Raw genomic sequence first — 24,557 nt, 5'->3', positions numbered from 1 at the left:
ACCCAGACTGAGAGTGAGCAACGGAGTGGATATGCGGGGGACACGCAACGGGAACTACAGTCTACAGATAGTAGGCTTGGCGCAAGGACGGAAACCTAAACTTAAAAAATAATAACTATTCAGCACGTAGATCTAATGATAGTTGATTCAGTAGTCTAAATAAATAATGCCATGGTGGCTAGTGTGAATGGTGTCGTTGGCGAAACGTAAATTTTTTGATGGGTATATGTCTGTATGGAAGACGTAATATATATTTGTCCACCCTCACTCGTTACGCAACGTTATACAGAAAGATTAGGATTAATTTATTCGACGTAGGGATAATTCTTAACATATAGAAATACCTAGAAGGTATGTAGGAGTTATTTATATTATATTGCAACCCTAGACCAAACTTGACCAAACTTCAATAGATAGGACATTAAGGAATCCTGTCTAGATCCAAGACTTTGGATTGGTTCCCGCGGGATCTGGAGAAATAGTAAACCCGAGTCCCAGACCCACCTTTCACGTGACCTGAGAGAAATTTCAGTGTGGAAAATTAGTATGAACCTCTCGCTCTCAGTAGCATCAAAGAGTCTTCTAGCTTCTAAGTCATTGTCACTAATCTGGGAAAAAGAGAGCATTAACATGAATACATTATTATAACAAGAGTTATTCCACAAGGCGTACATTTCTGTCTTGTAACTATTTGGCTCTCAACCACGGCTGCAAATTATTCTCATAATATATCCCCGTACTCGCTTAAAATCAATAAAACCAGACTGTTTCACGGCCCCAAGCAATTTAGATATATCGTATGTGGCACACCTCCTTTCTAAGGCTCACTGCGCGTGAAATCTAGGTCACAATGCTCATTTATCAATGCACTGACGCGTCCAGTCATCGCAGGCTCGAAAATGTCTGCGTGCGAGCATTCCACTTGCTGAACCTCAATGTGCGGACACTGATTTCGCCACCAATCTACAATGCCCGACTCAGCGGCCTCTGGAGTGGCTAAATATAGTGAACGGCCGAGGTAGTTGTCTGGGCATGCGGAATTCTCCCATATATTGGCATGCTTCTGAAAATGTTCCTCGATCATCCCTATTTGGCCGGGGCCAAATAGGCGAACGGCATCATCAACAGCTGTTTGTCTCTCTTCCTCGTCCTTGAAAAACGGCTCATCCGGATTATAACAGCGCGTGTCAACGATCACTGTAGAGAAGGGTGATTTTTTATTTGTTATCTCCAATAATCGAGCCATTTCCAGTACCAGCAGGCCGCCAAAAGAGTACCCAACCAAGACGATGGGTCGGTCATCTTCTAGGTGAGCGTGAAGCGCTTCCAAATAATGTGTGGCCCAGTCGCGCAGGGATGCAGGGCCATCAGGCTTTCCAAAGAAAGGATCAGAGACTTGCACAATATCATATTGCTTGCTTAGAGCCGGCACCACATAGTCAAACACACTAGACTGACCAAAGAAGGGGTGGACCAAAACCATCGTCGCTCGACTGGTGCTGCGTCTGGTGAGGTGCATATAAGCAGGGAGCTTTTGCGGTTGCACGTTACAGAGGATTCTGGATGCTTGGGATCGAATGGTCGAAAAGGAACCCAAATCGGTCAAATTGAGTTGGAAGTTGTTACGTCGCAGTAACGCGAGTAGACTGATGGCGCGCACAGAATCTCCCCCTAAGTGGGAGAAAGGTGTTTCCAGACTAATGACTTCCTGGTCGACACCTACTATAGTAGCCCAATACGACGCAAGTGTTGCCTCCAGAGAACCTGGGGATGGGCGAAGATCAGCCGGTGGTATCTGGCTGGCGCAGAAGGACAGTAAACCTCCGTTATCCACAAGCCTTTGCGCTAGTGCATGTATTGCCTTTCGATCCAGCTTATCAGAGGCTGTGCGAGGAAGTGATGTGTCGAGGAGCTGAACGTGCGCTGGGACCATGTAGGCCGGGACATATTGTGCGATATGTTGCTGGATGGTGCCAGGGGTAATGTGTGTTTGCTGAGAGTCTGATACCTCGATGAATGCAAGCAAAGTTTCCTTGTCTTCCAGGTCCAGCTTGATGACGGCACACGACTGGACACCGTTGAGCTGCCTGGCTGCGGACTCAATCTCGCCCAAGTCAATACGTAGGCCTCGTAGTTTGATCTGAGAATCCATCCGCCCAACCCACTCAATCATACCATCGCCATGGAGCTTGGCAATATCGCGGGATCTGTACATCGTCTGCCCGGCCCAGAAGGGGTCTGGGACAAATGAGCTTTCAGAAGGGTCGCCGTCACCCCGGTATCCCACCGTCACCTGTGGTCCACTGATGCATAATTCACCCGGTACTCCAATAGGGACTCGTCTAGACGTACCTGGCTGTAGGATGTAGACACGACAGCCAGGCAGAGGAAATCCGATCGTGGTAATTTGGGAATGCGGAACAGGTTGGTCGTACGTGGGTGATCGAAGCATACATCCAGTCACAACAACGGTCGTTTCAGTAGGGCCGTACTGTATCCAGAATATCATCTCCGTTGGTGCTTTATCCAGGATATCACTCTTGACGGCTTCACCTGCCACTATCACCTCACGCAAGTGCGCTAACAGGAACCCGTCGGTCGATGCACTGGAAAGCATCATATCGGCCACCGTGGGTGTTGTCATAAGTTGATTTACCGCAAGGGCATCCACCCACCCAGCGAGATCACTCCAGAGGGACTGTTGTCGGGCCAGTAACACGCGCCCCCCTGCAGCAAGTACGGGGAAGATATCGCTGACTGACATATCGAATGTATATGAAGCGATCTGCAGCCTATTCACGGTCCAGGACATATATGTCTCACTTGTTGCGGATTTCATAAAGGATACCAAATTTGCGTGACTGACCATCACGCCTTTAGGCACGCCCGTGGAACCAGAAGTGTAGATAACATAGGCTAGAGAGGAGGAGGTTGGCTTTCTTCCGGATCGGGGGTTGCTTCCCCAAGCGTCCGCTGCGCCAGAAAGTTCGTTAGGGGTGAAAACGGTGGCGCCTGACGAGTGCCCAATGGCATGTAGCTTGTCAGATCCTTTTTGACCGTCCCAAAGGATGAGCTTGGCCTGCGCGGATTGACAGATCATCCTCAAACGTTGTTCTGAATGAGAAATATCAAGTGGGATATAGGCAGCTCCAGCTTTTAGAACTGCCAGCATAGTCACTACCATGTCAAGCCCTTTGTCGAATGAAATTGGAACTAAGGGTTGTTCATCACTCTCTAAATGCGCTAGATTGAAAAAAGCACGGATCATGATTGATAACTTGGTGCTCTCGCTGTCAAGCTCTCCGTACGTCATGAACTGGGAGGTTTCATACTGCACAGCTATCTTGCAAGGATTCTCCATGGCTCGTCGCGTTATCAGATTATGAGCGCACACAGACTCGCTTGCAGTACCCAGTGGTAGCTCTGGGGCTTGGTTTTTCTCGCAGGCAAGCTTTGTTAGCGCTGCCTCTTCAGCGTCACAGACAGGTAACCTGGCCTTGAGCTGAGAAGGACTGTCACCTATAGAGCTTAGAACCTGTGATATGTGTTTCAGGAACCATTCAATATCCTCTGGAATTAGAACTGTTGGATCAAACATGCACTGGAGGCTCAGGTGGCCCGTGACTGGATGGCATGATGCTTGTAGCACGACAGGAAATTCAAACCGACCGAGATGCCCCCCTTGGACCTTGAAGTTATGTGAAGTGTCTCCTCGAGAGTCCATTTCAAAATTAAGTGCCTGCTGATAAACAAACAACACCTGAAACGGCAGAAGATCCGGGGCATCTGACTGTCGTCGGATACCGGGTAAACCTAGCTGGTGGTAGGGTACCGTCTCCAAATAGGAATTCATGGAGTGTTTCACCAACTGGTCAAACGACAGCCTCTGGTGGCTGCTTTCCAATCCTTCCGTCTTTTGCATGCGTATCCTGATGGGGTGTGTTGAGATACAAGGTCCGGCTACGAACCCAGCAGCGCCATCAGCGATAGATCGTCCACTAGATACCTCTCCAAGAACAATATCTTCAATGCCACTATGCTCTGCTACGACTAGAGCTACTGCAGCCCTAGAGATTGCGGCAGGAGTGACTTCTCTTGCTCCAGCTAAATCATGCATGTTCCCCTTCCATGTCAAGGACCGACTCGAGAACTCGGCTATGTCTGTTATTCGACCACTTTCCAATCCTCTCGCAACAGGCCAGCACGCGGCAGGGGCCCCGTTTAGATATCCTTTCCAGAATGAGGTTACATTCTCTTTTGTCATCGCTTGCAGTTGAGAAACAAATAAGCTAAAGGGGATCCTGTTCACCGATGCGTCGGCAGCCCCTTGGGGGACGTGGTCTTTCTCGAGCCGAGCTTTATGATACTCCGCGGAGAGCTCCTGAATAATCCATCGGAAATATGCCTCATCATATAGAGCGTGGTGTATGGTGAATTCAAGTTCAGTTGAGCCAGTCTCGCGTTCTTTGCACACGCTCGGGATGCTTACCAATGCCAACGAGACTGGGATATGGCCAAAGCCCAAAACAGAGTGGTCAATTTCGCTGTTTCGCTCCTCAATAGAGAAAAGCCGCTGAACCTCGCGGGAGTTAATTTGGAAAATGCATTGCCAAAACGTGCTGGATGTAATGCCAAATGAAGAGAGATCCCCAGCAACCGGAATGAAAGCGGTGCGGAGTGTCTCTTCGCGTTCGACCACTTTCTGCCATGCGTACTGTATTGCTTTCACATCAAGTTGCGACTGCAGCCCTAGCCGTACGACGGTCAGATAGCCGGATTCTCCTGGTACAGCTAGGGAGTTGGACAAAACCCCCTCTTGGAACGGAGTGCAAGGCATCAAGTGGCTCACATCACTTGACTGAACACCCCAGTCTTGAAGAGCATCGTGATACTCCACCGTGTCCAACGTAGAGTGTTTTGCCACATGGTCAATAGCAGGGTTGTCTTCCACGCTACTATCTGATTGGTTAGATAATAACTGGGCGGCCAACCTGGCAGGTGTTGGGCAGTCGAAGAGGTCCCTAACAGTCACAGTACAATCCAGGCGTCTCGATAGTCGGGATACCAGGCGTGGAGCCAACAGAGAATGACCCCCCAGGCTAAAGAAGCTGCTTTCTCTGTCAACCGATTGCAAGCCCAATACCTCAGCGAATACACCGCAAATGGCTCGCTCCGTGTCACTGCCATATTCCACCATTGTCGTCCTTGCACTTGACTGCGATTCATTAGCCACCGGTTCTTGGTCTATGACTCTCTGGCGAAGGGCTTGGCGGTCGATCTTGCCACGGTCTGTCAGTGGGAGCTGATCGAGAATTGTAATGGTTCGTGGAATCATGTAGGCTGGGAGCTGGGCGCGCAACGACTCTTTGAGCTTATATATTGACTGTTGGTCTTGTTCACCTTTGACTGGATTGTTTGTAAAGGAGCCGACGTCTCGACACTGATGATCGGTAGGGAAATCAAACAATACTCTCTGTTGTCCACAATTTGGTCCCAGTCGATGGAAGATTGCATCAAATGCCCCACGCTGTGAGCTTTGTCGAGCCCAGCTAATCTCTACCTGGAATCCTGCCTGGTTGGCTATGGCGATGAGATCTCCTGGTAATAAGGCTGAACTTTGTGCTGCTCGGTTTCGGTGACGGACCTGCCAGTGAGTCCGAGTATCCTTTGACTGCGACAGTATGCCTTCTTTGAGGTCATTCACTATATACCGTTCGAGGATCGTCCTGCGATTTGCTATATTTTCCACCCCTACCATGCGGTTGTTATGCTGATGTTTTAGGTACTCCAACAAGCTTCGGGAATTGAGAGACCGCGAAGTATAATCAATCCACTCGCTCCTCTCAACCCGGTGGGTTGTACGCGGCGGTGCTGTAGCATGTTTAATGTGAACGATGGCAGAGTAGCGATAGCAGCTGAGTTCGTTTGTGGCACTCATCAGCTTCGGGAGGATCTCAACGTGTTCTACTCGATCCGGGAATTGACTGGTCAAGGAAGTGAAGAATGCAGGATCCACAAGCAACTCGGTCTCGGCTGCTTTGGATTCTATGATACATTTCCGCACCTGATCCTGTGTGGCTTTTGCGCCAGCGTTGTGCAAGGCCTTTGACACTAGAAACTCGTCATATAGAGGGTAAGACCGGATGTCACCAAAGAATAATGTCTTCACACCCTGCAACCGAATAAGTTTGTGAATAATCCCTGAGAGATAGGCTGCGCTTGGAAAGTATTGCGCGACGGAATTTACAATGACCAGGTCGGGGATGAACTCAGAGATGAAATCCTCGATACGGTCAGCCACGCCTGGATGGACCTTCACTCTCCCTGCCAATCTCTCATCGGTGTTGGCCACTTTCTCCACCATACAAGCGAGCTGTGGCACCAGCTCAATACCAACGTACTCTTCCAGCCCTTTCGTAATGTTGAAGAGGATCATTCCAGTGCCCGTGCCAAGTTCCAAGACCTTTCCGGGGTCTTGCCCATTCAACAAGGTTTGAATGGTATCATCTAGCCATTCGTCCATCTCTGTAAGGTCAATATTGCACCCATCGTACATAGAGAGCCATCCAATAAAATCTCGTCCCAGCCGGTTGGGTTGATGTTTGAAGCTGTCATACGCCGTTGTATCAAATGCAGTCTTCCATGCATCCACTCTCTCCGTCTCTGCCACATCATCGTGAAGCGGATGCAATGTTACGAAGGCTGCGAGATCAGCCTCCGCTCCTACGCTGTTCATAACGACCGCAGCGCTGCGTACTGCACTGTGGGAGAGAAATGCGTGTTCAATCTCTCCCAGTTCCACCCGATGGCCACGAATTTTGACCTGGTTGTCCCGACGGCCAAAATACTCCAACTGCCCATCAAGTGGTCTCCATCGAGCATAATCCCCGGTCCGATATGCCCGGACTGATTCCTGACCAATGACCACGTGTACAAAGCGACCTTCATTCTTCTCGGCATCTGTATATCCTCTTGCTAGCCCATCCCCGATGACAACAAGCTCCCCAATCACACCTTTGGGGACGATATTGAGTGAATCATCCATAACATATGCCCCAGAGTTACCTATTGGCTTCCCGATAGGGACACCATTTACACATTGGTCCTCATCTGGAATCGGGTACATAGTGCTTGCCCCTGTGTTTTCCGTGGGGCCGTACCCATTTAAGATGATGCCCTGTGTCAGTTTCTTTGCCTGGAAGACATCTTCAGGATCAAGACAATCTCCGCCAAGAATTAATAGATCTAAGCTTTTCACAATGGAAGGGGTATCTTGCAGACACTGTTTGAATAATGCAGGGGTGAACATGGCCGCCCGCACGTGGTGGCGAACATATACATCGCTCAGGGCCTTGTAGTCCAGTACTGTCATCGCATCAATACAAACCACCACACCACCACTGAGCAGAGGCATAAACACTTCCCAGGTAGACACATCAAAGGATAGACTGGCCATATGGGCTAGAGGCCTGCCTGCTGCTTTGACGAAATTAAAGTCCTTGGCCAGTCGTACAATTGCACGGTGCTCAGTCATGACTCCCTTGGGCCTCCCAGTCGATCCTGACGTGAAGAGGACACATGCTAAACCAGTAGCAGATATGGAAGACCCTCCTTCAGACTTCTGAATGCCTGATACTTCATGTAGCTGATCCTCCAGGATGCTGGAGAAAGCAACAAAATCAACGTGAGCCATATTGACTTCTGGAATCTTAACTTGAGCTCCATCCACAACAATAACAGTTATCCTTCCATGTATACATGATAGGATACTGCAAATCCGGCTTTGTGGAGTGGAAGCATCTATTGGTAGATACGCCAGATCCGCCTTCATGATTCCTAAAAAGAGAGTGATTGCTTCCGCGGATCGCGCTGCGAGCACCCCGACGATCGTCTCCTGGTGAAGATGGAGGCGGCGCAGCCACCGCTCAATATTATCCGACTGACGGTCGAGATCACCATATGTGACTTCCTTTCCTCCATGCACGATAGCAATACTGTCCGGGTGGGATCGTGCTTCCTGACGAAATAGATCAACTACAGTTGCATCCCGTGGATAGTCGGTCCAACTTATGCTCAGAAGGTCGTCCATGTCATACCGCGAGACGTCATTCAGTAAGGCCATCGAAGCAATGCTTGTGCTTGGTTGGTTCAACCCACATTCAAGAACCGCGTAAAATACCGAGATCATCGCTCTGACGGTTTCAGGGAAGAATATATCCTGAGCAAACACGACCTGGCCACTCAAACCATCCTCTTCTTGGAACAGGTGAAATTCGAGATCAAACCGAGTGGTACGTGACAGAAGGACCTGCTCTGTTACAAGCCCCTCCAACTCGTCCTTCCCTTGTGTTTGCGGGTGAACGGCAAACACCGTACGGACTAAGGGGTTCTGAGTTGTTTCTCTGTCGGGCTGCAGAGCAGACACGATCTTATCGAAAGGAATATCCTGGTGCGAAAAGGCTTCAGTAGCAGTGGACTTCGCCTGCTTCACAAGGTCTTCAAACGTGGTATGACCATCATCGACCTTGAGCCGGATGCACTGCACGTTGACAAAAAGTCCAATTAAGTCGTGGAGTTCTTCCCGGCCTCGGTTGGCAATTGGGGTACCGATAGTCGCATCGTCTTCTCTTGTAAGCCGGTAATGGGTTGCTCTGAAGACAGCCAGTAGAACAATGAAGGGTGTTAGTTGATGTTGCTTACAGTATTGCCGTAATTTGGCGTACATCACACCATCAATATGAACTTCCTCGAAAATTGCTTGCCTAGATGGTGTTTGAGGCCTTCGCTTATCACCGATGAACTCAGCCGGTTTACCCCCTGTCAGCTTTTCAACCCAATACTTTAGCTGGCGATCATGCTCTGCCCGTTGGTTGTCTTGATCCTCCCAAGTCGAGAAGTCGCGGTATTGTATAGGTAGCGGTGGCAGCTGAGCATCGATGGGCCTACCATGGAGTGCGGCAGAGTAGAATATGCTCAGTTCTTTTAAGAGTACCCCGACGGACCAACCATCACAAATAATGTGATGGATAACAATCGATAGAATATGTGACCTCTTGCTCTGGCGCAGAACTAGCCGTCTCCAGCCTGGATTTATTTGGAGGTTAAACGGGGTAGATTGCTCCTCCTTTAAGGCCCGACGCAGACTGTCTTCGTCCATTGCAGACGGCACCTCAACAACCTTCAAGCGACGATGTACGAATGGATGGACCACTTGGACATTTTCCCCATCACGATGCTCGAAGGTCGTCCGCAGTGTTTCGTGTCTTTCCTCAAGTGCACATATGGCAGCTTCTAAAGCATCGAGATGGAGATCTCCCTGGATGCGAAGGCCAAAGGGCATCAGATACCAAGTCGACCCAGGATGCAACTGATCTAGGAACCAGAGTCGGCCCTGGGCGAATGACTGCCTGACTATCGTTTTATCCCGAGGGAGTCTGGGTATTGAAGCGTAGCTGCTGTGGTTGGTAGCCATCGACGCGACTCGTCGTGCCAAATCCCGAGCGGTCGCAAAGTCAAACACATCTTTGAAGGTAAGGTTGGCATGGAGGCGATGATTGATCTTGGATACCGCTCGGATGGCGAGGATGGAATGGCCACCAAGGTGGAGAAAATTGTCTAATACACTCACACGCTGGGCCAGTGCCTCCTCGAAGATCTCACAGATCACTTTCTCTCTCTCGGTCGTGGGTGCGATGTAGGTGTCCTGGCCCTGGCTGGATAGCACGGAGTCTGCCAATAGTTCTGCCGCTCTTTGAGCTAAAAGCTGGCGATCTACTTTTCCGCTAGGGACGCGAGGGAGCTCATCCTCTAATGGGAACAAATAGGAAGGCGTCATGTGAGCGGGAAGTCTGGCGGCAATCCATCCTTTGACTTGCACGGCAGTATTGACGTCCCACCCATTAGCACGGTTTTGATCAGAAGCCTGCACACAGAATCCAACCAGGGTATCTCCAGTGGGAGTGTTCACTACCACCACTGCACAGCCATCAACCAAATTATGCTGTGCTATGACCATTTCAATCTCTGCAAGCTCCACACGTTGACCGCGTATTTTGATTTGACGATCGAATCGACCTAGGTACTCGAGCTTTCCATCGGGATGAAACCTTCCCATATCACCGGTCCGATACAGGAAGCCCTCTGATGCTTGGCTTAACACATCGCGTTTAAAATGCTGCTTTGTTAGCTCCGGCTGGCCAAGATATCCCTGTGCGACTTGTGGTCCCGCCACACAGATCTCACCGATACAGCCAACTGGTGTACGATCGTAAGATTCGAAACCTAGCAGGTGAATCTCATTCTCACCAAAGGGGTATCCAATTGATACTGAGCATTGTTCCTTAGCATGTGCTCTCGGCACACGATAAAACGTTACGTAGAACGTTTCAGTTGGGCCGTATCCGTTCCAGACGCGGCACTCCTCGGGGACATAGCTCATAAGCTGGACATCGAATACTTCACCAGCCAACAATAATACGCTGAGGAACGGAAATGCCATCGGGGCACTCTTGACAGGCTCCCATAGCATATTTGCGATTGTTGGAGTGAGAGATATATGAGAGGTGATTGAAGACTCCACCCAGTGGCCTAGTGATGAGAGTAGCTTCTGTACTGGAACGAGAACTACCCTACCGCCGCAACAAAGTGTCGTTATAATATCTGCCATCGAAACATCGAACGTATAAGAAGCCACGGGCATACGAGAGTTATACCACTGTCCATGGACATCCGTGCTGTTCTTTCGCATGAAGGCAAGTAAATTGCGATGGGTGATCACCACTCCTTTAGGGGTACCCGTCGAGCCCGAAGTAAACAACACATAGGCAATCTGAGGGTCGTCCCTGCGATGCTGTGAGATCTTTGCGTGGCCCGACGACGCCGGTCTGGAATTGAGATCATCAATGGTGACGAGATTGGTGCTTGTTGCATGGCACACCGCAGCCAGGGTGTCACTGCCTTTGTCTCCCTTCCCGCAAATAATGAGCGAAGCACGGGACGTCCTCACTATGCTGATAAGTCTCTCGGTTGGGTATCCGGACTCAAGAGGTATAAATGCAGCACCTGCTCTAAGGATCGCCAGGATTGCAACAACCATGTCCGTGCTGCGTTCGAAGCAGATTGGAATAATAGGCTGCTGTGAACCAACGTCGCCCAATGAGATTAAATAGCTTTGTAGCGCCGTGGACAGGATTTTGCTGCGATGTTGTAGCTCACCGTAAGTAACATATTCATATTGTCCCGATTGCAAAGCGACTTTCTCGTGGATATTCCCTGCGATATCATCGAAGGTATGCGTGATGGACAATGGCCCTGTGGACATACTATCATCGGCATTTTCGTCCTCCACTCTATGACAGCGGCTCCATAGCTTTAGTTGTCTAGTTTCCTGGGCGCTAAGAGGGACTCTCGCCAATCTCATATTATCACTCACGGTCGGGTCCACTTGTACGAGAGCATCGACTGATTGAGATACATGATTTAGGAACCATCCAATGCTCTGTTTGTCGATCACGTCTGGTGCATAGGTGCAATGAAAGACAACCCCTGAATCCCCAGGAAGACAGGAACATTCAACAACGATGGGGAAGCCCATTTGCCCCAAGCTACCCCCTTGTATTTGGAAGGCACCATCTCCAGCAACTCCTTCCTTCTGGCGAAAGGCATCCTGATAGATAAAAAGAACTTGAAACGGAAGTAGGTCTACCCGGCAAGACTGCTCGCGAATGTGTGAAAGCCCGTAAAACTGATGGGGGAGTGTTTCCATGTATGACGCAAAAGACTCGCGCAAGAGCCGCAGCATTGTATATCTTTTGGATCCCCCATCGTCAGCTAATCGAATGCGAACTGGATGAGTGGTTGCGCATGGCCCTCTAATGAACCTTGCTGTCGCATCGCCGTGGCCACGAATATCAGGTCTGCCTTTGGAAACCTCCCCGAGTACCACGTCAGTAACATTAGTGTGCTCACCCACAGTTAGTGCTAATGCTGCACGAACGATCGCGGCGGGGGTAACTTGGATTTTGGAAGCGGCTGCTCGAAGGTTGCCTGCCCATTCTAGCACCGCCGTCTCTGGGGTCGTCACTGATATGATCGAGCTTTGCATGCCTTGTGAAATAGGCCATGTACTGGGAATTGCATCTGCCAGATAGTGTTTCCAGAATTTGGCCGCAGTAGATGTGGACGGCGTTGTGCCTAGCTTCGATTGCACGAAACGCACATAGGTGGAGAACGGAATGCGTTGCCCCCCCTGAACTTCAGGGATTGTTTGATTGTATACGAATGACCGGTATCTATGGGACAAGTCCTTGAACAATAAGGAAAGATACGCTTCGTCGTATAACGCATGATGCATTGTTATGAGTAGCGTGCATTGTTGCCCGTTGGCTTTCTGGCTCTCCGGAGCAACGACGGCAGCAACGGGAATATGGCTGTAATGAGCTTCTCCGTGGAGAGATGGATAGGATGGAAGCGCAGTGGTGTGAGTCGCAGGAATGCTGAGGATCTTCAATGTCTTAACACGACATACTTGCGGTGATTCAGGACACAGGATCACTTGGAGAAGTGAGCTTTCTTGTCCAGGCCCTGGCATATCGACCATATCACCTCGGATAAACATGGTGCGCAACATTTCCTCGTGGTCGACTGTTTTCTGCCAAGCATATTGGAGTGCTTCTATGTCAATTTCTTTGCCCAGTCCAACCGTCATATGTGCCAAGTATCCTGCAGAGCTTCCACTTTCATCGCTGCTGGAAAGAACACCTTCTTGGAATGGAGTACACGGCATGAGACATTGCACCTGCTCAGGATCGACCCCAACGCGTTGCACTATCGTCTTCCAGTCCTCAATGCCGTTGTCGGGGAGGCGTGCCATCTCGTCAAGATCTAGCGTCCAGTCTGCGATGGGCATCAGAGTGGCAGTCTCGCTACATGGTTCTAGCCTCTTCGCTAGCTCAGCAAGACTATGAGACTCTACAATGTCCCGCGGCGTACATTTGAATCCCTTTTCTCTCAGCCTAGCATTTAACTGCAGCGCTGACAGCGAGTCGCCTCCGGATGACATGAAAGACAAGTGTAATGATATCATGTCTTCATCAACCTTGAATAGTCTGGCACATGATTCTTTCAACGTGATCTCTGTAGGGGTTTCGATGCCTCGCAAAATACCGCTATGTGGCTTGAAGTTCATTTGCTTCGACGGAGATATTTCTATGATCGATGCCTCAGGCACTGATTCCCCTTCTTCCAGCCTCCACATCCACGAACGTAACTTCCTCTTGTCCGCCTTGCCACTGGTAGTAAGGGGAACTGTGCGCACATGAATCCATGTGGATGGGATCATATGAGCTGGCAGATGATTTCGACAATAGCGCTCTACATCCTCCGGGACGAATGTCGTGCACAAATTGGGGCAGACTGTATCTTTCGTTGAAATGAACGCAATCAGGCGCGGTAGCTGACCTCCCCGCTTCAGGTGGTAAAGATCAACAATTGCATGGGCTACATGAGGTGAAGCAGAATGAATCACTGACTCAATCTCTGCAGGCTCAGCTCGCTGCCCTCTTATTTTGATTTGGTCGTCCATCCGCCCCAGGTATTCGATCACACCCCCATCCATGAACCGCCCTAGGTCCCCTGTTCTGTATAGCACCTCCCGGCTGTTGTATGGGCTTCGTGTGAATGATCGCTTTGTTAAATCTTCTGATCCCAGGTAGCCCCGAGCAACCTGGGCCCCGCCGATGCAGATCTCGCCAATTGCCCCTACAGGCTGACGGTCATTAAGGCCTGGTCGAAGAATATAGATTTGATTGCCACCAAACGGCCTTCCTATGGGCACCTGGGTGTACGTTTCCTGTGCATCCACTAGGTGAAACGACGAGTAGAATGTTTCCGTAGGGCCGTATCCATTCCAAACACGGCATTCACGCGGAAGTGTCTTCATGATGTTCGGGTCGAAAACTTCTCCTGCCAGTAGCAAGACAGCTACATGTGGTGGAAGCTGTCTAGAGAGAAGGGACGCCAGTGTTGGGGTCATGGATAGAGTAGTAGCTAGCATTTGCTCTGCCCAGTGTGGAAGGGAAGCCAACATTATCTCACTCTTCACCAATGCCACGCGAGCACCAATAGCCAAACCGGTCAACAGGTCCGCCATCGAGACATCAAATGTATATGTAGCTACTGGCATACGGCAACTCGTCCACCGGCCAATGATCTCTTTGTGCCGAGTGGTTATGAACGATGTAAGATTGCGGTGCTCGATCATGACTCCCTTAGGTTCCCCAGTGGACCCCGAGGTAAACAGAACGTACGCAAGCGACTCAGAACGGGCTTTGGGAAGGGCGAAATTGGAGGGGGGCATTGTAGAGAGGCCATCAATGGTGTATATCGAGGTGGACGTGCGGTCAGCAACCGCTTGAAGTTTGTGACGGCTATCATTACCAAGTAAGCCGCCAATGATTATCGCTGACTCAGTCTGACGCAAGATAGCTTCTAGTCTTCCCTCCGGATCAGAGATATTGAGCGGTACATATGCTGCTCCAGCCTTCAATACGGCAAGAATCGCGATTATCATTTCAACACCCCGGTCACAGCAGATTGGGATCAGCGGCGGAGTATATCCGGACCGTGTATCCAGAAGCTGTTGTATCACGCTAGCGATGGTCGTGGACTTCTTGTCTATCTCACCGTAGGTACGAAATGTGACTCTGCAACCTGAATCGCCACCTTTTCTGGGACTTCTGCTGCCCATCTCGTGATGAGATCGTGGATGCAAGGAGGCGGGTCAGATGGCTGCGAGTCGACAGTCTGACTCCATTGAGTAAGCAGTTCGTCTTCCTTGGGAGTGGTCAATAAGACATTGTCCAGTGTGTCATTCGTTTGGTTAGATAGTGCATGGCAGTACCATGCCATCCGCTCCATCAGACACTGCGCAATTCCCTCCTGTAGTGGATGTCGACGCTCCAGACGCATGACCATAACATTGGCCTCTACCCCCTGCTGCCAGCATGATAGAGTAATGGAGGGTGGCAGGCCATCGTCAACACTGTCAAGTTCGAGTATTGAATTCAAGTCATCACCGTCTAGCACGTCCGTTCGAACACCAAAAAATTGAGAAGCGTGTTCACCAAGGCCGGGGCCTCCAAGCCGGCCGCTCGAGCCACACCATCAAGACCAATCGTACTGTGTAAGCCAGCCAAGCGAATTGCATCCTCCGTCGATTGCAGAAGGTCTATAACCTTACCATGTCGGCTCAGTTGGGTACGGATGGGCACAGTACTGATACAGGGGCCGATAATATCTGCCACACCATCAAGTGGAGCCTGTCGCCCTGAGAATAGCATTCCATGAGTCACATCATTGGTGTCAAGGACCTCCGAAAGGACAAGACTCCATGCCAGTGACACCAGTGCCGCAGGTGATATGCAATTTTGCGATAGAACTGGCAGATTACAGGCCTGCTCAACGACCACCGCCTCGGCGTCCATGGGCCTTGAAGACATCAACGAGAGAGGAAGAGACAGAGGCTGTACTCCATTCAAGGCCTCTGACCAAAACTGGCTATGATCATGGTTTTCACGCGTATCGAAAGCCACAAAGCGGGCAAATGAGCCAAATGAAGGCCGCGGAATCAACGATTTGGTCGAACAACCGTCCACAAGAATCTGGGTCAGCTCCTTGAAAAGAAGATCTTGGCTCCAAGCGTCAATAAGGGCATGGTGTAAGAGCCAGATTAACCTTGCCTCGGACCCATCAGCGGTGCGCACTACTCGCACGTAGAACGCTTGCTTCGTTGGATTTCCATACTCAGGGTTGCAGAACAGGCTTGTGACTACCTCCTCCAACTCGGAATGATTTCTTACCTCTACTTGCCCAATCGCATTTGTGGCGAGAGTGTGAGTACCACGCAACACTAGAGCTAGCGGCCCTACTTCTGGGTCGATATGAAAGACCGTGCGCAGTATCCCATGCCGCTCTATTAGCGTGTTGATGGCTCCCTCAATCTGTGAGCATATTGATTTATCTGTGGGGATGCGCCAGACGCGGGAGGTAACATATGATCGCGATTCATGATCGGCAATGCCTCATACAGAAGAGCCCGTTGCATTGGGGTACACGGAATTATATCCTCAACTGTATCTTCAGCGTACAGAGAAAATACACGATCGAAGCAATCGGCTGGCAGAAGCCCGAAAGCTGACGTCGATGAGGCACTAATTGAAGTCTTGCCAAGGCGATCCTTCTCGGCGAGATGCTGACAGATGTTTGTTACCTGTTCACCCAAGAGTGCGGCGATATCCTCGTCATTGATCGTACCATCCGACGGCCATGTGGCCTCAATAAAGACTTGCCCACCATGCACATACAGCTCAAATGCGGCATGTGACAGAGGCACGGCATATGGACAAGTCTCTATCCAGCATAAGCCTGGAACTTGGACCGGATGTAGCATCATTTCATCATGGCCGTGGGATCCTTCTCTCACGCCTGATAATTGAAAATCAGTGGCATAATCTCATTATTTGAGGTATGGGTTGTACTCCAGCGGGAAGCTACGAAATGGCCAAACCCTCTGTCGTTTTCCATCAAAAGACGGCGCTGATCTTTAACCCGACGCACCACGGACTCAATAGTCAATACCCCACGCCCACAGTCAAGTATCATAGGTAGAATTGCGGTAAACCAGCCTACTGATCGCGAGAGGTCGGCGGTGTTAGTTCCGGTGTGTCGACCATGTGTTTCCAATCCAACTAGAAGGCGGTTGATGGCACCTGCGAAGTGCTTGGATATCGTCATTGTTAGCCCTGCCAGTAGCAGGTCCAGAGGTTCCGTCGAGAACACGTTGTTTGCAAGGCCAAGAAGTAACTCCGTGATACTTGAGTCCAGTCTAGCGAATGTTGTGGTTCGACTCACTGGAATTGGAACAAGCCCTGGCTGACGAACCCAGAGGGGCAATTGATCGGAAGCAAATAACGACAGTGAGCCTTCCGGTTCTTCTGTGGTACTGTCTCTGGTCAGCGAGCCATCTTGGTACTTCATCTGGCCTTCCCGCGTCCACGCGAGGAAGCTCATTGTTGTGGGCTGCAAGGCGATAGATTCCATTTTCTCCTTTGCCTGTATCAAGATGTTCAGATCCTCACGAAGAATTTGCCAAGAGACAATGTCAATGACGAAATGATGGACGGTCCAAAACAGGAACATACGGTTGTCACCATCCAGGCAATAGAGGCTGGCGTCCATCACCTTACCCTGGCGGATATCTAGTCCCGTCAGGCGGTGGTGGATTTGATCTCTTAGGGCTTCTAGTGTAAGTGTCCGCGGGCTATCCAGGACTAGCGGCATTATGTCTGAGCAAGGAAGTATCCTCATTGTCCACTCCTCCACGGGAAGATCTAAGCTCCAATGAACTATTGCGCGTAAAGAATGGTGATGATTGCGAAGACGCTGTAAGGCAAGTTGAAGCCGCAATGGGGAGACTCCGGTCACGTCCAGCAGCACAGACTGATTAAAATGATCTATCACCTGTTCTCCTCGCTGGACAGCATACTTTTGTTGGATGCTAGCGTACTTTACAGCAATGGGACCTAGTGCTACCGGCTCGGTATGCGTATCAATATGTGTTGCGTCGTTGGCGATCTTTTCGGCCACAATTGCGTGGGACACCGCACACTGTGCCTGTGAACAGATTGTGGATGCGTTGCTCACATCAGTCATATATAGCTTCAGCCCAGACTTACGCAGCAACGATAACAGATGAATTGCGCGAATTGAGTCACCCCCAAGACGAGAAAATGCGACATTGGGGGCGATATTTGCCTTGTCGACGCCAAGAACCTGGACCCATGCGTCAGCGATTCTGTCTTCAATACTACCTTGCTCCCAACTTATAGCATGATTGGCATGCTGGCTAGTAAATAGTTTTCCTTCAAGATCCATCGCCTCTGCTCGAGCGGCAAGTTGTCGTCGGTCGATCTTCCCGCTAGTTGTAAGGGGCATGGCTTCGATAGGAATCAATCGAGAGGGAACCATGTAGCTCGGCAGGCGGCTTTCGAGGTGATGATGCAGTATAGACTCTGTTTCCCTCCAGTCCTGTGAGTAAGAGCTTGTCTGGTGGTCCTTCCGGGCTTGGATAAAGGCAATGAGGCCCTGGCCCTCATCTCGATCTCGCACAATTACCGTACACGCGGTGGCTATCACATGCTCGAGGCATACTGACTCTATCTCAGATACCTCAATTCTTAAACCACGCAGCTTGATCTGGCTATCAATTCGGCCATGGTGTTCTATTGATCCGTCTCCACAGAACCGTCCAAGATCCCCACTCCGGTATAAGCGTTGGCCGGCAGCATGAGGATCACTAAGAAAAGACCGGGACGTCAGCTCCGGCTGACCTTGGTAGCCTCTTGTGACTTGAGGTCCTCCTATGCAAATCTCTCCTATCACACCGACGGGAACCTGTTCTAAGGTCTCTGGGTTGAGTATGTATAGCCGACAGCCCCCAAAGGGGTAGCCAATTGGGATATTGCGACGATGTTCATCTCCTTTGCGAATTCTATAATGCGTTGCATAAATCGTGGTTTCTGTTGGGCCAAACACGTTATACACATCACATCCACGAGGTAAATGCGGTAGTATGCTGGGGTCAAAGGCCTCCCCGCCAATATGAAGGGTACGAAGGTACGGTAGATCGATGCCCGTCAGGAAGTTTGCCGCCACGCGAGGCGTGATAAAGAGGTGGGTTATATTGGTTCTTTCTAGCCAGTCGGGCAGAGCGGCCAGAAGTTCATGGGTTTGCCCGATGATCAGCCGCCCACCACATCCTAGCGTGCCAAATGTTTCCCCTGTGGCTGCGTCAAAAGTGCCTGTTGCGAGCTGCAGCCGTGCCGAAGTCCAAGTTCCTACGGCCTCCGGCTCATTCGCCTCCATGAAAGCCGCTAGGTTGCCGTGTTCGACCATCACTCCTTTTGGTTTTCCCGTCGATCCAGACGTGAAAATCACATAGGCCAGAGATGCCGGAGTAGGCCTGAACGAGGGTTTCCTCATTTTCTGCTCTCCATGCAAAGCTAGAAGCCTCTCGATGCTAAGAAGTGCAGATTTCCCCTGCTTGCTGGCGGCCTGAAGCTTTTCCACCGTCCCAGATTCACCATCGCCCAGCATCACTCTTGCACCCGATAAGGAGAGGATTTGCTCGATGCGAGCCTGTGGGTGGTTTTGGTCTATTGGTAGATATGCTGCACCTGCTTTTAGTACAGCAATCATAGCAATGACCATATCGGCGGCATTGTTGAAGCAGAGGGCGACAATCTGTTGGTCTTGTGATTGCTCAAGCATGAGGCTGTCTAGCCAGTTCACCAGCGCGTTGGACAGCTCGTTACATCGCTTATTCAACGCATTGTATGAAATGAACTCGGACTGATTCACTTGAAGGGCGATCTTCTGTGGGGTAGAAGCGACCTGTATTTCGAAGAGCTCGTGCACGCAGAGTTTCGCTTTCCCTGTGGACGTTAAGCGGAATGGGGTCTGTTTTGTGGACCATTCTTTCATATTTCGTCTCATATCCTCGTCCATGAAATCTGTCATGAGCATTGCTGGGTCTGAAAGTTCATCCCCAGCGGCTGAGAGCATGTCGAGCGTGCGACATAGGGATCCCAGAAACCAGTTGACGTCGTCATCACCAAGGTATCGCCGGTCAAACGTGCATTCAAAAGCCAGCTCACCCGTCTCGTTATGGCATCTTGATTCTAGTATGAGGGGAAATCCAAGATTTTGCAACCTAGCCGACTCCACATGGAAACGAGTAGCAGACGTATACTCTACAAATGCCTCTTGGTGGGCATATAGAACCTGGAAGGCCATTAGATCTGGATCTGCCATTTCTCGGTGGATGTTGGCTAATCCATAATGGTGATAAGGTATTGTAGCTAGATAGGATTCCATGGCCTGAGCCACAAGCTTCGGCACCCAAGATGACGATTTCCGATCAATCTGGATGCGGACAGGGTGTGTGGCGAGGCAGGGCCCGAGGGTAAAAAGGTCATGATCGGATCGGCCACTGGACACTTCGCCAAACACCACGTCGTCTGTTTGAGAGTATAGAGCCAATGCTAGAGCCAATGCACCACGTGCAATCGATGCAGGGGTTGCCTGAACCCTCTGGCTCAAAGCAATGATGTTTCCCGTCCATGTTTTGGACACGCTGGTCTCTGTGTGCTGATCCTTTCCTTCTCGTGTCCTTCGAATTCCATTTGCGACAGGCCAACTGGGGGGTACCATTTCGTGCATGTAGTCCTTCCAGAATCTCTTTGATGCCTCCAAATCTTCACTCCAGAGGGACTCTACAAACGCGGAAAACGGCTGACTAGGGGGAAGGGCAGCCTGTGGGCTTCCCGTTTCCAGCGCTTCGTAAATGATGGAAAGCTCCGATACAATTCTAGAAAGCAATGCTTCATCATATAAAGCATGGTGGATCTTGATAGTTAGCTTGAGAGGATCATTGACAGATCCCTGGCTGATTCCCGCTGACAGAGGGACTACTCCGAATTTGAAGGCGATATCCCCGTTATTCAGGCTAGCCACTCGTCTCACGTCCTCGGCGGATTGATTCAGAACGACCTGAAGAATGTTGGACCCACTGACTAGCGGATGTTGTACTTCCGAGGATGATACAAAGACGGTCCTCAAGATATCACAATCAAATATCAATTGTTTCCAGGCTGCGTGAAACGTGTTCAGGTCTGTCGTACTTCCTAGATGTACGGTAATAGTGGCGAAGTATGCGGACGTGTCCCCGGTAAGGTTACTCTGGATAAGACCTTCTTGCTGTGGGGTGCATGGATAAATGGTCTGAACCATGTCAACAGGAATGTTGGAGTCAGCGACGATCTGTTCCCAACTGTCCTCATGGTAAAACACATTTGTGATATATCTTTCTGGGCTACTGGACGGAGACATAGCCCTTGCTACATCACCAAGATTCATGGGGCCAAGCAGGTCCCGTAAGGAACAAATCATCCCCTCTTGTCGCAATGCGGCCAAAAGACGCATTGCCAAGAGAGAATTACCACCAAGAGATAGGAAGGTGGAGCCCAGGGAGACGACATGAGGTGTTGCGCCTAGTACGTTTGCGCAGGTTGCCACTATGAGCCTTTCCGCCGGGCTTGTTGGCAGCCGATTTGTTTTTCCTCGTGTTTTCCATGGCGCCTCTAGTACATGGAAACCTTCAAGGGTACCGCCGGTTGCAATACTTTTCATCCACGCAGATAGAGTGCCCCTATTCAGCTTGCCGCTAATTGTAAGGGGAAGATATGGAAGTATGATCCACACTTCTGGAATCATGTATGGTACCAACCGCCGTTGGCAAGAAGGTAGTATCTCTTCCTTGTATGCAAGTTCGATGTCTTGCACACTTCTGCTGTCTTGTGGAACGAGCCAGGTAATGAGAGCCTCGCGATCGTAACCTTCGAGGTGGTCGACACTGACAGATATCTGTGCGATGAGAGAAGAGGACTGCCGGATTGTCACCTCGACTTCACCGGTTTCCACTCGCAGTCCGCGCAGCTTGACCTGGCCATCGGCTCGCCCGAGATGTTCCAACATACCTCTGTGATTGAGGCGTCCTAAATCACCAGTGCGATACATCCTTTGCGATGGACGAAATGGGTCCGTGACAAACACATGGTTTGTCACATCAGGCTGCCCTAGATAGCCGCGTGAAACCTGAGGGCCAGCGACACATATTTCTCCGATCGCATTCGGAGGAACCGCTGTATCGCTACTTCCGTGCTGTAATATATAGATTTGGCACTGGCCGAAGGGTCGACCAATGGGCGCATTTGTCTCCCCCTTCTGCAGTACGCAGCAGGCAACATCCACAACGGTTTCAGTAGGACCACAGGTATTCCAGATTCTTGCTTCGGCTGGGGCCTGGTCCAGAAAGCTCTGGTGGAAAGGCTCACCACCAAACATAAGCACCTGCAACCGGGCAGGTACATGCGAAATGATAAGATCACCAATCGTTGGAGTCAATGCAAGATGAGTAACCAACAGCTCCTCCAGCCAGTGATTCAAATTTGAAAGCATTCTGTTGCGCTGGACCAGGGCTAGACGGCCACCGCGGTATAGATTAGCGAAGATATCTCCAATGGATGCGTCAAAACTGTACGCGGCCAGCTGCAGTCGAGTCGATGTCCATGTCCCATCTGCATTTCCCTCTCCAGCTTTCATGAATGCAACTAGGTTTCTGTGTTCCACCATGACTCCTTTTGGAGTACCCGTAGACCCGGATGTGAACAGTACATATGCCAGAGACGATGGAGACAGGTGCTCCGGCCCAGATAATTCAGCGGTGGAATTATCCTGCTCGGAAAGGCTCTCAATAGAAGTCACCAGGATTCCCAGCTCACTGCATGTTGAGTGCAGAATATCCTGGAGATCTGTCTGGCCTGCAATGACCACAGTGGCATGGCAGGCGCTTAGTATACTTGCAAGCCGCTCCCTGGGCTGGGAAGGGTCTAATGGCACATACGCACCGCCCGCCTTGAGGACTGCCAGAATAGCAATTACCATATCTACACTTTTGTCAAAACAGATGGGGACAAGTGGTTGGTTTGCCGAGTCGCGGGAAAGGCAGTTCTGCAGGCCTTTGGCCACTCTACTACTCGCGTTAGAAAGTTCAGCGTATGTCATAAACTGACTATGCTCCGCTTCCAAGGCGATCTTATTGGGCCACTTGCTAGCGGCTTGTTCAATCAGGTTGTGCGCTCTAGCAGGGTCACCCGTCAAGGCCTTCGGGCTCAACGCCAGGTAATGTTGTCTGTAATCTCCCTCGCGACATATTTCCGATACAGCTGTGGCAAATGTCTGGTGGTCAATGCTATCGCCAGTGGCTTGCATCCACGTTAAGGTTTGGCAAAGGAACTCAAGAAAGGAGGAGGCAAATTGCTTGTCGAACCGGTGCTGGTGGTATCGTATCTTGACAAGGAACCCTCCTTCCCTTGGGGGTAAAATCTCTACAATAAAGGGGAGGTCGTTCTGCGCTTTTCCCCCAGTCCACTCCCAGTTATTGACACCATTCGAAGGATATGATTGATTTGTTTGGCAGACTAGACAGACGTCGAGGTCCCTGCTGCTCTCGGGTAAAAAGGACTTCAGCTGGCTAACACTGAAGTTATGTTTGGGGTCTTGGGATGAACGCAAGAGCTGCGCACACTCTCCGAGCTTCGTCTTTTTCTTCAAGTGAATATTTCGCACCTGAGGGGTCAATACCGGTCCCATTACTTGCTGGTCGGAAGGAAATAGTCGGCTTCGAGCGGAAGTGATTTCCAGGAATAAGGTGTCATCACTATTCCTAAAAACACACATTGCCATAGCAAGAGCGACACGAACAAGCCGTGCAGGAAAAGCTGGTCGATCCGGTAAACTGATATCAGAAGTCATAGAAACTTCACGAGTCACCTCCCCCACCCGTAGATCACCATTCTGAGCTGGCCCAGGGCTGAGTATGGGCGATGTCTCAATCTTCCCCAGTCGCTCGCGGAGTAATGTCTCATCCTGCCGCCAATCGTGCTCTTGAAACTGTCGTGCTAAAGAAAAAAAATCAGACCCCTTTGAAGGAGCTCCACAGATCTGCATCTCTTCCTGAACCAGTTCTAGAAGAGCCCTCGCCGACCACCCATCGAGCAGTGCATGATGATACATCAGGGTGATATAAGAGTCTTGCTTTTGCTGACAGACAGTCAATGAGAACTTCCACGGCATAACTCCATCCCACCCATCTGTTCCTATGGCTTCAAGTTCAAGAATACCGAAATGATTCCCCTCGTCGATAGGCTCCAGGCTGAGTAGTCTCGCCCGTTGGAGGACGTATGTCTCATCCAGCACCGCAATTCGTACATTTGTTGATGAATGGCTTTCATGAACAAAGACAGATCGCAGTACCGCATGCTTCCTTGCTACTGCCTGAATTGCTCGATTGAGCTGGTCTGGGCTCAAGATCGCGGGGGTGCGGAAATGGTAGGTTTCAAAATAGGATTCGTGGGAAGGGTCAGCGAGTGTAGATAATATCATCTCCTCCTGCATGACCGAGGGAGCATGTATCGATTGCACACATTCTGGCAATGGGCATTGTTCGTTTCCGAGGGAGCCCATGCTGCAAGTTACGGTGAAGTTCCTGGTGGGAGAAATAGAAAACGATAGCTGGCAGTTGTGACAAAGAATGGACAAGTATCGTCGCTCTGACGGTATACCTACTTATATTGCAGGTTTACTCAGAATAGAGACAGCCTTGCGAATAACTGACAAACAAAAGAATGTCAGCTTGACCGCTATGTCAATGTGATATGTACTGCTCTAAGATGCAACATTTCGGGAATGTGAGCGCTATCCCAGCAAGATGCAAGGAGTGTTGATGTTTCGACTGCTTCTGCCCAAGTCGGGAAATAGTTCATGACGTGACAGCCTATTGCAGGAATAGGTCAATACCGAGTCCTTTGAAATCTTTATTGCAGAAGAGCATATATATTACAAGCAAGGCCAGAAGCCCTGCTACTGTCTTCAAATGACCT

General features: G+C 50.3%; 1 protein-coding gene across 1 annotated transcript; it reads right to left on the bottom strand.

Moving 5' to 3' along the window:
• Positions 1-817: 817 nt before the first annotated feature.
• Positions 818-24,141, bottom strand: ANOM_005451 (uncharacterized protein; the record flags this gene model as incomplete). The annotated part of the gene is made up of 5 exons (XM_015550708.1): positions 818-14,635; positions 14,683-15,040; positions 15,085-15,998; positions 16,268-16,405; positions 16,615-24,141. The coding sequence occupies 5 exons, from the start codon at positions 24,139-24,141 to the stop codon at positions 818-820; spliced, it is 22,755 nt and encodes a 7,584-aa protein (XP_015408532.1).
• Between the last annotated feature and the right edge of the window lie 416 nt (positions 24,142-24,557).

This window comes from Aspergillus nomiae (genome assembly GCF_001204775.2).
Source record: "Aspergillus nomiae NRRL 13137 chromosome Unknown contig00076, whole genome shotgun sequence".
NCBI classification, from domain to species: domain Eukaryota; kingdom Fungi; phylum Ascomycota; class Eurotiomycetes; order Eurotiales; family Aspergillaceae; genus Aspergillus; species Aspergillus nomiae.
The sequence above is the reverse complement of the archived record's forward strand: the minus strand, read 5'-3'. Positions and strand labels throughout refer to the sequence as shown.